This window comes from Ornithorhynchus anatinus, chromosome X1 (assembly GCF_004115215.2).
Source record: "Ornithorhynchus anatinus isolate Pmale09 chromosome X1, mOrnAna1.pri.v4, whole genome shotgun sequence".
Classification (NCBI taxonomy): Eukaryota; Metazoa; Chordata; class Mammalia; order Monotremata; family Ornithorhynchidae; genus Ornithorhynchus; species Ornithorhynchus anatinus.
Window position 1 is genome coordinate 105,851,096 of NC_041749.1, and position 13,500 is coordinate 105,864,595.

A 13,500-nucleotide genomic window follows, 5' to 3' on the forward strand; every position below is an offset into this window, starting at 1 on the left:
TACAAATCCAGTACCGCTGTGTCACGTCCTTTAAACAAACAGCTCTATCCACATCCACGCCCCACCTTCACATTTCGTTCTCCAGTTTCGGTGCCTTTTCTAAATTATCTGGAGGGCAGGGTGCATGGGGATTTGTTTTCCAAATTTCATTTCTACCTTGTTGACTTGGATACATATGTTATGCTGAGCGTCAGGCAATTAGTCTACTCAGTGAAAGCTTTCCTAGAAAAACAGTACCTTGAATTTCAAGGAGGTAAGAGCGTCTAGCTGCCTCAAGCCAGACCACCTTCAAGCTAAGGTACAGAGGAGGAAAACAATTAAAAATAGCCTGAAGAAAAGCCCGAAGAAAAAAAGGATGCATTCCATGCACCACAATAAAAATGCATATCTTTTTCCACAGGCTGGTAACCAAACCATTTCCGGTTTCTTCTCGAAGCTCGTAATTCAGGTATTACAAAGACAGACACACACATACATACAAAAACAGACAACCAAAAAAAAGATATCAAATGAAAACCGCTAAGGAGAGAAAGTGCTAACCATGATTTCTCCCAGCTTTGCATTGCAGGAGGCTTGTCCAATGCTTCCCCCTTTCTGGATTAACTTAGAGAAGCACACAGCTACACAAGCACACAGCACTGCATAAATAAAAACTCTTAATACAACTGGGCTTGGATAAGAAAGGAGAGAGCTAACCTACTGGCATTCTCACTGAAATGGTCATCCAAATGATCTTAGAGCACCATGTTTCAGAAAGAAGGGAAAAGGGATCTAATGAATACAGGCAATTGTGAGTTGAACATTCTTGTTGTTTCAGTGATTCCTTGAGGGGGAAAATGAGAGGAGGATGAGAGGAGAGAGCACTTTTGGGGGAACTCTAGACACTCCAGAACCAGCCTGTGTACAAGTTGGCTACGTGGTGGCAAGGGCTGGGTTTCTCATTTCCTCTGTTGCTGCCTAGCCCGATGAACTCTTGCCGCTGGTTGTGAGAACCTCCTGTTCGGGGCGGTCCTTGCCTTCAACGACTGGGTCCCTGACGTGGCCGGCAGAGCCCTCGGGCTCAGGTGTAGGTCCGTCGGCGTCTGTTCCTTTCTCCGGGTCCAGGGATGGGCCTGAAAGGTCTTCTGCGTGGAAGGTGGGGCTGGTCATATCCTTGTTTGGGTCCTGTTGAGAAGGGGAGGCATTTGAATCTTTTGTGGGCTGGGAGCAGCCGGCCGACGACACCACCCAGGGTGGCTGAGGTAGGTCCTTCTGGAAAAGGAAAGCCACCAATCAGGCAACGTCAAACAAAAACATCCCCAACCCAAAGGCCCAGCACTCGGTAGTTTGGGAGGCAGGCTCCACAAGGGCCAAAAGGATGCCTGTTCCGTGGCTCTGCGTTACAAACGTCTGCCAAGAGTCCCCGAAGCAGGCAACTGCCCTGTAGCAAGGAGAGTCCCTGACCTGGCTAGTGGAATCTAAATACACAGCCTCTTGTGGCAGGCCCCAGAGGATCGGGAGTCCAGAATTAAGTGTAGCTAAACCCCGAGGACCTCAATAGAGAACTGAATCAGGGGAGCTCCTCGGGTGGAGTCGAAAATGAACAACTTCATTCGAAGAACTGCTTCGGATTACTTGTGAGGCCAGATACCTGGCAGAACAGGATGCTGCCTTGCTGCCGGAGTGGACCGCTTCCATATCAGCGTCTTAAGATGGCTTATTGTTCCTCCTTCTGAGGAACACTGCTTGCTTCCCTATTATCCTTATTATTATCCTCAGTCTCTCTCAACTGTGCCACCTCAGACTACCAGCATATTAACCACTGACTTCTAATGCATTCAAGGAGACCTCTGGATGGGGCCGGACTGGGCCACTGGGGTCCCAGAAAATGCTGGTGATCAGCACAATGCCCACTGTGTAGGTGGGGAGGAGTTGGCCTGGCTTCTACCTGCCTCCAAATGGCTCCTCGCTTGCCTGGAACTCAGAACAGACCAGGAATTACTCGGAGCCAGGAGGGAGGCTGGAAGATGGAAGCAGAAGAGCTTTTGTTTCTCAAACCCCTCCCTTCCTTCTCCTCAAGCGGGCATGCCATGATTTCCCCATAATGATTTTGGAGGCAACCTCACCTGTCACAGGTGGTGAGGAGAGCCCCAGCTAATCTCCATAAAGGGCCGGGGGAGGAAAAAACAAAAAAAACACAAACACACGCACAAAGCAATCTGATGTGGAGGGGTGAAGGATTTGGCTACAGCTCACTAGCTGCTTAGAAGGCAGGGACTGAAAATTCCCTTTAAGTATCTGGGTCAGATGATTCGAGGATGATAACTGTGAATCAACCCAATCAAGAACGTCTTTAATACTTGCAGGTTGAGGGAAATTTTCTTTTGGAAAGAAAATAGCAAGATTAAGCAAAAATTAATCTGAAACTTGGTGGGGTTGGGGGGGCGGGGATGGAAGGGGAGGGTCTCTTTCTGAGGCTGGCCATATATAAGAACACAAGACCATCAGCGACATGATTACTGGGTCAAACTCACCCAGGAATCTGTCTCTGGCAGGTGGCAACAGGCTGCTTGGAAGAATAGGGGAATGGTGGCCCTCCCTAACACTTCTATCTTCTCCTCACACCATAGGGTCGCAGTAAACGTAACACCAGAGGCGAAACCCCCTTGCCCTTGGAAAACAAGTTTTACGGCAAAACGAGATCAGCTTCATGATTTTCATTGTAATACTGCAATATTTTTACTCAACTTTAATTTTAGTTAGGTTCTATAATATTAGTATTTCTCGAAGACACTCATATCAAACTGGTATTCACCGCAAAGCCGCTGCCCGTCCAGAACATCGTCAGCTCCTTACGCCAGAGAGCTACGGAAAAACTGGTGATGAGAGTGCAGGGCACTAGGTAGAGCAGGGCCGGCTGGCCCATCTGCATCAGTGCCAGGGCCACAAAAGTCACCAGAAGGCCAATACCATAAGCTAAAGCCAAAAGAGAGAAAGAAAGAAGGAGAAAAGGACATGTTATTTCCAAAGTATTCATGAATAGATTTATCTAGAAGATATTCCTAAAATACATCACAATAATGAAAGATACCCGGTTCTCCTATGACATGGGATAATGTTCTCGCAAAACCTCAAGTTCAGGAAAACTGTGCACGAACCATTTCTTCTAACACCGTGGAGAGGGCTATAGCCCAACAAGCTCACATTGTCGGATCAATGTTCCCTAACTCCCTGACAACGCTATAGTCAAAATAACTGGTGAAAACCCACGTTGTGGCAGAACTGCGTGTACTGGCTTTTAGAACAAGCTTGCAGAAGTATCAGTAATGCACCTGCCTGGGACTGTTTTTCTCCAATTTGGCCTCCCCACACCTGTCGTCAACCTCATCGGCAGTATTTACTGAGCTCCTACCGTGCACCTAGTGCCATATTAAGCATTTGGAGCACTTCCAGTAGATGTAAATGATGCAGTCCCTGCCCTTAAGGAGCTTACAATCTAATGAGCAAATTGCTAAATATATAATAGGTAAAAGAGTAGGCACGGGATGATAGAAAACACAAGTAAGCTATTACACAAAAAGAGGTAGACCGATAATAACAGAGAAACATGAGTTAAGGTGACTGATCGGGTGGGTGCGAAGGAAGACAGGGCTTAGTAAAGGAATCCCTCCTGGAGGAGATGACTTTTGAGAAGGGCTTTGAAGGAGGGGAGGGGTTAGGTGGCACTGAGGAGGAAGGGCAACCTGATAAGGGGAAATGCATGAACATCAGATAGTAGATGACAGAGTCATAAGGAAAGTACAGTCAAAAAGGGAAGCTTGGGAAGAGCGAAGGGTACATGCTGGGGTATAGCAGAACAGAGAGGGTAGGTAAGAGGGAGTCAGCTGGTGGAGAACTACACAGATAATAAAGGAAGTAAAATTGACAATCCTTACTTCCAGCCTGCCCATTACTAGTCTTGGACAAACTGAAAAGTGGCTTTCTGGAAGCCTGGTTTAGGATCTGTGGTAAGGCTTCTTTGGAGATGGCAGAGTTTCAGTGTGACTCTTCGAGGCATCGGCTGAAGTCGGGAGGAAAAATACCACCTTAGACCTACCTATGGTACAAGCTACAAAGTAGACTCTGGAGGACTGCACCTGAATGTCAAATCTGTGGCAGTATGCCACAAGTAATCCTAGGGAAGGAAAGAGGAAAAGATTATCTTCGGGTCAAGCTCACAGTAAGTGAAAGGAAGAGAGTATCTTTTCAACCTACGGAGCAAGGCAGCATGTATGGAGTAGAGGATAGAACCTGGACCCTGGAATCAGAAGGACCTGGGTTCTAATCCGGATCCACCATTTGTCTGGTGTGAGACCTTGGGCAAATCACTTAACCTCTCCGTGCCTCAGTTCCCTCATCTGTAAAACGGGGATTAAGACCGTGAGCCCCATGTGGGACATGGACTTTGCCCAACTCCATTTGCTTAGTACAGTGTCTGGCATATAGTAAGCGCTTAACAAATACCACGATTATTATTATTATTATTGCTATATTCCCCACGATAACTCAAATGACTCTTAATACCCTTTGCCCCTGGGAAGTCTGTAAGAGCTTGGTGTCCAGAAGTCACGTGGCATCGAGTAGGATGAGAAACTAGAGCAAAATCAAATAGTAGCCTGGACCACTGCAAAAACGGCCAGGGCTACAGGAAATGCAAAGCCCACTCTGTTCATGTAGCATCACCACGCAGCTCATTACTTATTCCAAAGTAAAATATCAGGATGCTTATTAGAGAGCGTAATGAGTTTGGAGTTTCCCCCTTCTAGACTTTGAGCCCGTTGCTGGGTAGGGATTGTCTCTATCTGTTGTCGAACTGTACTTTCCAAGCGTTTAGTACAGTGCTCTGAACAGAGTAAAGCGCTCAATAATAATAATAATAATAATGATAGTGGCATTTGTTAACCGCTTACTATGTGCAAAGCACTGTTCTAAGTGCTGGGGAGGAAAAAAGTGATCAGGTTGTCCCACGTGGGGCTCACAGTCTTCATCCCCATTTTATAGATGAGGTAACTGAGGCACAGAGAAGTGAAGTGACTTGTCCAAAGTCACACAGCTGACCAGCGGCGGAGCTGGGATTTGAACCCATGCCCTCTGGCTCCCCAGCCCGTGCTTTTTCCACGGAGCCACGCTGCCTCTCAAATACATACAATTGAATGCATGAATGGAGCAACCGCTACCATGAATTAAGAGGGAAACCGATTCCTTGGACAGGAAAGACCTCTTGAAAGACCACTGTCAAACCCCTACCTTCAGGAGGAACCAGATCTCAACTCAATGGGGGTGAGGGAAGGGATAGCTATCCAGTCCTCCTCAAATTTCCTCAGAAGGAGACTCCACAGTCAATCACTACTATCCTCAGCCTCTAAACCCTAGTGTTTAACAATCCTATCGGGAGGTTCTTCTTTACAACCTAGAAGCCCCCTCCCAGCTGCAGTTGGAGGCCCCTCTGTTCTCAGTGAGGTGGAGAACGACTGGTCATCTCCTAGAGTAGCCCTCTTGAGGTTGGGAGAGGGTCATTAAGTTCACTCACCACATCACAAGGGTGGCCAATAATCATACCAACCATAAGGGTATTTGTTCAACACTATGTCCCGAGCACTGGGGTAGATATCGGGTTGGATACAGTCCCTGTCCTACATGGGGCTCACAGTCTAAGGGGGAGGGAGAAGAGGTATTGAATCTCCACTCTGCAGATGAGGAAAGTGAGTTACAGAGAAGTGAACTGACTTACCCAAGGCCACACAGCAGGCAAGTGGCAGGGAGACCCCCGGTCCGAGCCTGTGCTCTTTCCACTGGAGCACACTGCTTCTAAGGAGTCTATAGCTATTATGAAAGGGTCCCGTAGCCACCCACAAACCATTTGGAATGATACGATAGGAAGGATTTTACTTTTCACTGATCACACTCATGAGCTTAGTGAATGACATACCTGGAACAAGAATGTCTCCAAAACCTAGGAGAGAAAATGGCCTGTCGCACAGGGCTAATGGTGAAGCATTTAATCTTGGAACCTTTAGCACCATAGGAAGCTAAAAATGGAAGAAATATATATTTCAGAGGAAACAAATTTGATCGATTTACATTCAAAGTCATGAATACCAGAATCTCTTTTTCTCAGGTCACTTTTGTACATATGACAATATTACGCCTCCTTGATGGAAACGCAGAAGCAGTCATTTTTCTCCTATACCAATCATAACTTTGACCACATTTTCAGGTATTGGACTCCAATGCTAATCCTTCTGTTTGTCCCAGAGGAAAATCTGCCAGCTTTTTTTTCTTTTTTCCAATGTTTTAAAAAAATTTTTAAATGGTATTTGTTAAACACTATGTGTCAGACACTGTACTAAGCGCTGGGGTACATAGACACAAGATGTCCCAAACGGGGCTCAGAGCCTTAATCCCCATTTTGCAGATGAGGTAATTGAGGCAATCCCCACTTTACAGATGAGGTAACTGAAGCACAGAGAAGGTAAGTGACAGGCCCAAGGTCACAAAGCAGACAACATACACTTTTTTCAAACCCCTCTCCCAGTGCCATATACTCTCATGGTCTCGGTTCAGAACCATCAGCTTTTGAGATTACACAATCTAAAGCCTTATTTATGAGCTCTGTTGCTGCAGTTCTTTGTGGTCCAAAGTGCACAGCGGCTAAAGAGGCTGAATCCATCTCATGTTTCATAAAATAATAAGAAATACCTTTTCATGAGTAGCTGAGTCAGATGGGCCGGCAGCCACCTCCACCATTATGCTGGTCCCGCTCTACAGGAAATAAGGGAAATTGTCGAGTTCAAACTAATTTCAGACTGTGGGTAATAAACACCATTCCGCTCTCAAAGACCAACTGGCACTGTTCCTACCTTCGTCAGAAAAGGCGTGATGAAGACAAAAAACACATCGTAGATGAAAAGCACCATCAGAAGTAAAGTGCAGCCCTGAGAAAGAGACAGACAAGCATGATTTGCCTGGGATGGCAATAGGCAATTCCAACTATGTTTACAGCAGTCCTACACTAGGACAGAAAGTATCCTATCTTAAGCCTTGCACTGCAGAGTTATGAACAGGGTACAGATTTGGGGGATTTAAATATGCCATCGGGGGGCAATCGATTGAGCCTTATGGCCTATTTTTAAATTTTGAATAAAAATTGGGTTTATTCTTCAAAATAATTTTAGTTTTCATTTTAGCTTTTATTTTTGTAATTCACAGGTAGCATCTGTTCGGCAAGTACTTCTAGCATTTGCAAATAAAGGTAAATAAGTAACTGAACATTGACACCACAGCTCCCTGTCGGCCACGCGAAAGCCACCTTGCTCAGTTGAGCACAGTGGGCTCCGGCATCGATCCGAACCAGAAATAATATCCAAATCTGGGTTTTGGGGTGAGGGTTCTATATTGGAGGGAGAAGAACGAAGACGCTCACACGCATGATCACCCAGCGCCATGTGACAGCGGGAAACAATAGCTGTTCTCCCTCCTACTTAGATCATGAGTCTCATGTGGGACAGGGACTGTGTCCCACCTGATGATTTTCTATCTACCCCAGTGCTTAGTACGGTGCTAGGCACATAGCAAACAACAGTAATGCAATTATTATTGCATTAATTACTTAAGGAATCGCCAGACTCTTTACAGAGGGGAGAAAAAGGAAAGCCCCCAGAAACAAAAGTGACCAAATCTTTCAGAGAGCAAATTCAAAATATATGTCAATTACATCGACAACAGTGGAGAGACTGACCGTTTATCACACAAATGCACTACTAATTCAATTAAAATCTGCTTCGAGAGAATTGGGACTGAGTCGTAAATCAACAAGTACGTTTTGGCAGAGAAAGTGTTAAGAAAAACCACTAAAAGAATTAGATTTTAAAGCTCTTTTGAGTTTAATTGAAATCTTAAAAAGTTACTTGGAGGAAGGGGGCGAGGAAACTGGTTTAATCAGGGAAAACCCTAAAAATCCATACTCTATTTATAAAGACATGGTAGATTCACATTATATTTTCATTATACAGCTTATGATTTCAAGAACAAGCACACTGTTCCCCCCAGATGTATACAAATTCACGGTCCACTAAGTTTTAACTCTCAATTTATTCTTCCCCTTTCAGCCTGAAAATGAACATACCGAGGATCTATATAAAAGGAAGATCCTTCAAGAAAAGCTTGGGCAGAAAACATTTAGACGCTTTGGAGTCACAGAGAGCTGGAAAATCAGTGCCATATTTGTTCCCAATTCAAAAAAACCCACAAAGCCTTTCAAGTCTGGGCTTGGGGAAGAAACAACAAGGACAGTCTGAGTAACGAGTAATTATGAAAAAAACACAGCCCGGCTCTGACATGTTGAACAGATTGTGGCAAAAAGACCCTGGTCAGCATCTTATCAGTGATGGTGAATGAAAAAGGTGCATGAGTCAACTTTCTCTCTTTTCCTCGGGGAGGGAGCAGTAATGGTGGGAGCTTTGAAATCCCCTGGTCTACCCAGCTGTAGGCACATTACTTTCCTTCCTGGTTTGCAATCTTAGCGGGAATACCAGGTGGTCTGGGGCTTCATCGCTGACTGCAAAAACTAGAATAAAGGCCACGACGCGTTGCCTTGGCCGGTTCCAGATGCTTGGTCAGGTGTCGACCTCGCTGGTGGAAAGTGCATCAAGATGGCTGCTGAAGTGCTGACAGCATCACCACAGAATTCTGGGTCTGTGCGGACAGTGGCACGTATCTCACTTGTGCAGTGCCGAGGGAGAGTGGACTATTCCGTACAGCACCAGGGACTATATTTTTATACACACATAATGAAGTTATTTTAGTTTATAGGAGACCTGCTTAGCCCTGGGGCTCTTCAGCCTCGGGATCCCGTCACTGACGGCCAAGTTACTCTTTGGTGATATGGTTGATTGGGCCAGGACGACAGCGTTCTGTCCAATCCGCTCCCCATCACCCAGGGGAGGAAGCAGTATTATGAATAGAGCACATGGCAGTACGATTTCGTGAAAGCATGGGCTGTTTTGCAGAGTCTGTCCAGCACGGCCAAGGAAGGCTGTTAAGTGGGAAGGCCGAGATCATATACCAGCCCATACCAGGACACGCCACACACATCCACCAAATTGAGCTACCTGCAGCACCTTACCCAAAGATGAGCTGATAGACCAAGAGGTAGACAGACCGAGTCTAAAAAGCCAACGTGTCATCTTTTGAAATACACGCGGACAGATGACGCCACACATCAACACGGCGTCAAGACCTACACCTAAAATTGTCGAAGGAGGGATAGTGGTGCCCAACCCGTTTTATGACTGTGAACCTTAAGCCTATCCCCCGTCGACTGCCTCCTTGAACAGTTTCTTTGGCGTTACCCAGGAGCCTTATTTCACTTAAAAGACCAAGACTCCCACCCGTGTCACCCTGAAATATTCACCAGGAAAGCCAAGTGATGCCTAACTTGCCATTAGGCCGAATTTGTGGAGGACAGATGACAAGAGATCAAATCAAATCCTCCACAGGAGGATGTCAAGATGAGAATCAGAAGGGTTGGGTAGAACACATGCCATGAGGACACAAGGCCTAGCTTCAAGCAATGGCTCAGAGCTACAGACCGCTGGGAAACCACAGCAAAAGACAGGTTAACTACATCTGACTTGAAAAGAGACGTGAGGGCTCTGTCGGAGCAAAGACGCTGTACATCCTGTGAGGCAAAGAGCCAGACCGGCACACAGCGACAGCTCCGCGAACGGTGGCTGTAAACCCCCCAGGTGAGTCTTCACTTATCCGCAATGTGGAAAAGCGTGCTGTTCCGTGTACTGTTCTTTTCGGCCACACCTGCTCACCCAGAGCACATCAACGGCACCTTTGAAAGTGCAGGATAGTATACTAACACCCCAAAACGCCTCAAGGACCTTCCTCCGGGTGAAGAATTACAAAGCACAAAGCGTTTGCCCTCTCACACCCTCTTCTTCTAAACCAGGAGTGGTTGTAGATTACCGGGTCTTAGCCTCCCTCTCCTCCTCCTCCCCTCTGGAAGGGGGAGGGGTCGGGTAGGTGAGAGTACAATCAAACGTTGATCATCCACGGTGACCACGGTGACCGTTGATCATCCCCGGTTACAGGTGGCCAGTGATAGCAAGGAGACGTGAAACCCCACAGCTGATCCCCAACCCATTGTTTGGCTGTTAGTTTCAACCCCCTCCAGCAAAGCTTTTGCCAAGCAGCCTGATTTGAGGAGTCCTCTCCTTTCACTTCCCCCACCCTCTCTCTACGGTGCTCCCGGCCAAAGGGCTTAGAGCCAGGGGTCGAGACGCAAAAGGTATGAATATGCCACAGACCGGACAATCAGCCCCTGAATGAGCAAGAGTGGCCGCAGCAGGTAGCAGTTAGGGCACCAGATCAGGGCCGCTGGGGAGAAGGATGCCCAGGACTGGCACCGTTCTCTGGCAGCTCCCTTCCTCCCTCGGGCCCACAGCCCCGGGTCTGGGGGAGAGGGGAAGAGAGATGCTTCGCCCCGAAGAGTTAGCCGCCAACCTCGGGGAGACACACTCGCCCTGGAAAAGGGCCGATTTGCAAAGCCCATCTCAGCTCCATCCAATCCACTATTAACTGCTCCTTTCATACCCAACGACTGCAATATGACCCTTCCCTCTGGCCCTCATCAAGTTTCTCTACCTTGAAAGTTGGGAGGCGGATGGTTTTTAACATGTAAAGGCAGAAGGCAATCCCCAGGGCATCTTGAAGGACCCAGGCCCACCTAGAAAACAAAAGAGCAAGGGCATTATCAGCCTGCAACAACGGCTCTGAGCTGGGCACTCCCACCCGGCCCAGAATTCCAGGAACGGTTCTCCACCCATGGTACCCATGGGCATGGGAGAAAGCAGTTCCGAAAAGGACTCCGTTAACGATGGCAGCACGGGGGCCCTTCTAGCCAGCCCCGATAGAGCTCGTGAGGAAGGTCCTCGCAGCTTAGGGATCCTGACCGAAAGAACGCCCCACCGGCAGGGTCTTACACTTCCCGGAGGCATTCAACATGCTTTTCAAGATTACACAGAGGTGAAAACACTGCAGGGTCAATTGTTTTTTGGTCTCTCGGAAGCACCGCCGAAGCGCATCCGTCTCTGAAGTCAGCCCGGCAGCTCTTCAACAGTGCCGGCCAAGAGGGGACGCGCAATTTACCTAAAAAGATCATCTCCCATCCACTAGTGGATGGGGCCAATGACCGAGTTAGGTCATTGTGCTTTCCTTCCTGCTGAGGACCTTCGCTCTGCTGACTCAGCTCTAAGGAGTGCCCTGTTTTGACAGAAAGGCAGTGGGGGTGGGGAGGAGAGGAGGGGACTGGGGAGCAGGGTGTCTCGGACTGGGCAGACCTTACCCAGCCAGGAGGCCGACAGCCCGGCGAGTCAGGCGTCCTGGGGCCCCCCTCCTCACTCATCCAGGAGCAAGACGGTTTTCAAGCAATGGGTTATCTTGCCTTGACTGCATGCAGTAATAGTCTAGATGCTCCTTTCTGATGCAAAAAGGACCCTCAAAATATTTTTGCTTTTTCCTCCTGCCAGTTTATTCAGCTAAAGTTCCACATTATACTGGAGCCAAGAATATTTTGCTCCTTTGAAAGAAGGTCTCTAAGAAAATACCAGATGGTGTCACTGATAGCAGAGGCTGTCAGCACTGTGCAGAAACAAGCCGACTCTGTCCTCCTGAACAATCCTCACCGAGCCTGAGATTTAAAGATTAACGCTTAGCGGGTGCCAGGTGACTGGCCAGGGCTCTCCTCCGGGACCCGAACGGCCTGAGGACTGCTGGGTCTCCAGCCCTCCGCTGGGAAACCGACGGCCTTCTCGTTCAGGAGCGAACATGCCCGAGAGCCCAACCTAGTAGCCGGGGAAAGCCCCCAAATGGGAGTTCCTTTCCTGGCTGCAGGAGCACGTGCAAGGCCTTGATCGAGGACGTACGGACCGGGCCACCCTGGCAGTCGAAAGAGCTCGGGGGGGCGTTTGCGGCCAGATCTCAATCCCAATTCATCCTGCAACTGGATAAACCCGCCCGACTCGTTTCGAACCTGAATGCAGTCGAGAAGCAAAGAAGCCACTGCCCAGACAGTCCTATCAGAGGAGCCCGGGTTACCGTGTGGGTGGCACCATCACTTTGATCATTCTCACCAGGCTAAAAAGGAAGGTTTTTAATATCCGTGAAATGAAAGAGGCTCCAAGCTGCTTACCGGGCTGTCTCTAGGGAAGTGCCGATAAGGGGTGAGCACGTCCAGTGCTCCGAGCCCCAGATCTGGGGGCGCCTGAGGATACTGCTCAGAGTTAGCAGAAAGGTTGGGAGTGGGGGGGGAGGCGGGGAGGGCGGGGAAAGGCCAAAGCAGAGAGGGCTCACGGCCCAAATCTTTCGGGCAGCCGGCTCTTCCCCTCCCCAGAGTCTAGCACATCGGGGATGGGGTGGCCGCCGGTGCTCCAGGAACTGAAGCACTTACTGATCTTCATTTCGGAAGACTCCCCACACCACACTGACAGAGATGCAAAACACAGCCAGGAGCAGCATCCGAACCTGTGGGCGCTTGTGGAAATATGGTAAATTGTTGTCTGGGACCCTAGAGGCAGAAAGGAGGCCATATCAATAGAAAATCATCGGTCGGGAACATACCCAGATGTATTATACAATTTCCGGCACCCGGTTATGGGGCTCTGTCCCCAAGGAGAGTTGGCTGAGGAGGAGGGTGGGTTAAGGTGAAGAAAAAGCACCTCAGGCCGCTTCGGAGAGCGGGAGGAAAAATTTCCACTCGGGCTGATAGGGATTTTGATGCTCCGATCTCTCTAGAGAGGTAACCTGACTCATCCTTTCAATACCCCTTTATTACTTCGGTGGAAAGTTGATTATCCAAACACTGTTTATGTAAACCGAGTGGTTATCTGAACTGGGGCTAGTCTGGATAACTGAGAGATTAAGACTCTTCAGTCTGGAAAGACAAAGGCTGACTGAAGTTTACAAAATCAGAGAGGGTGTAGGCCTGGGGGAATATGGAACTGTCATTCAGCAAATCCCAGAGCATGAGGATAAGGGTCACTGTGCTTTCCCCGGCTCCAACCTCTCCCCTCTCCGGGCTTTCTTACTCTCTGTTGCCTGGATTAGCTTTCTAGAACAGTGTTTTGAATACATCACTTCATTCCTCAAAAGCTTCTAATGGCTACCCTTCTCTCTCTGCAACAGAAACGCCTCACAATTGGTTTCAGAGCTCTCAACCAACCCTCTTCACCTTACATATTTGCTCTCTTCACCTGATACATCCCCCTCTCAATTTTTTTTTCTTTAATGGCATTTATTAGGCGCTTACTATATGCCATGCGCCGTACTAAGTGCTGGGGTAGATACGAGGAGAAGCAGCATGGTGTAGTGGATAGGGCACGGGCCTGGGAGCCAGAAGGACCTGGGTTCAAATACTGGCTCTGCCACTTGTCTGCTGTGTGACCTTAGACAAGTCCCTTTGCTTCTTTGTGCCTC

At 48.2% G+C, this 13,500-nt stretch overlaps 1 protein-coding gene across 5 annotated transcripts in view; it reads right to left on the bottom strand.

The window, feature by feature from the left end:
* Positions 1 to 365: 365 nt before the first annotated feature.
* Positions 366 to 13,500, bottom strand: part of SPPL2B (signal peptide peptidase like 2B) — a 46,707-nt gene continuing 33,572 nt past the window's right edge. The window contains exons 8-15 of one of the 5 annotated variants that reach the window (XM_029051512.1): positions 12,476 to 12,592; positions 10,672 to 10,753; positions 6,879 to 6,953; positions 6,718 to 6,780; positions 5,948 to 6,047; positions 4,076 to 4,153; positions 2,795 to 2,955; positions 366 to 1,164 (exon numbers count right to left, since the gene is read on the bottom strand). In XM_029051512.1, coding sequence (XP_028907345.1) covers positions 958 to 1,164; positions 2,795 to 2,955; positions 4,076 to 4,153; positions 5,948 to 6,047; positions 6,718 to 6,780; positions 6,879 to 6,953; positions 10,672 to 10,753; positions 12,476 to 12,592 — 883 coding nt within the window. In that variant the 3' untranslated portion in view covers positions 366 to 957. Of the gene's footprint in view, positions 1,252 to 2,727; positions 2,956 to 4,075; positions 4,154 to 5,947; positions 6,048 to 6,717; positions 6,781 to 6,878; positions 6,954 to 10,671; positions 10,754 to 12,475; positions 12,593 to 13,500 lie in introns of all 5 variants that reach the window. The other 4 variants (XM_029051511.1, XM_029051509.1, XM_029051513.1 and 1 more) reach the window with 4 other exon arrangements.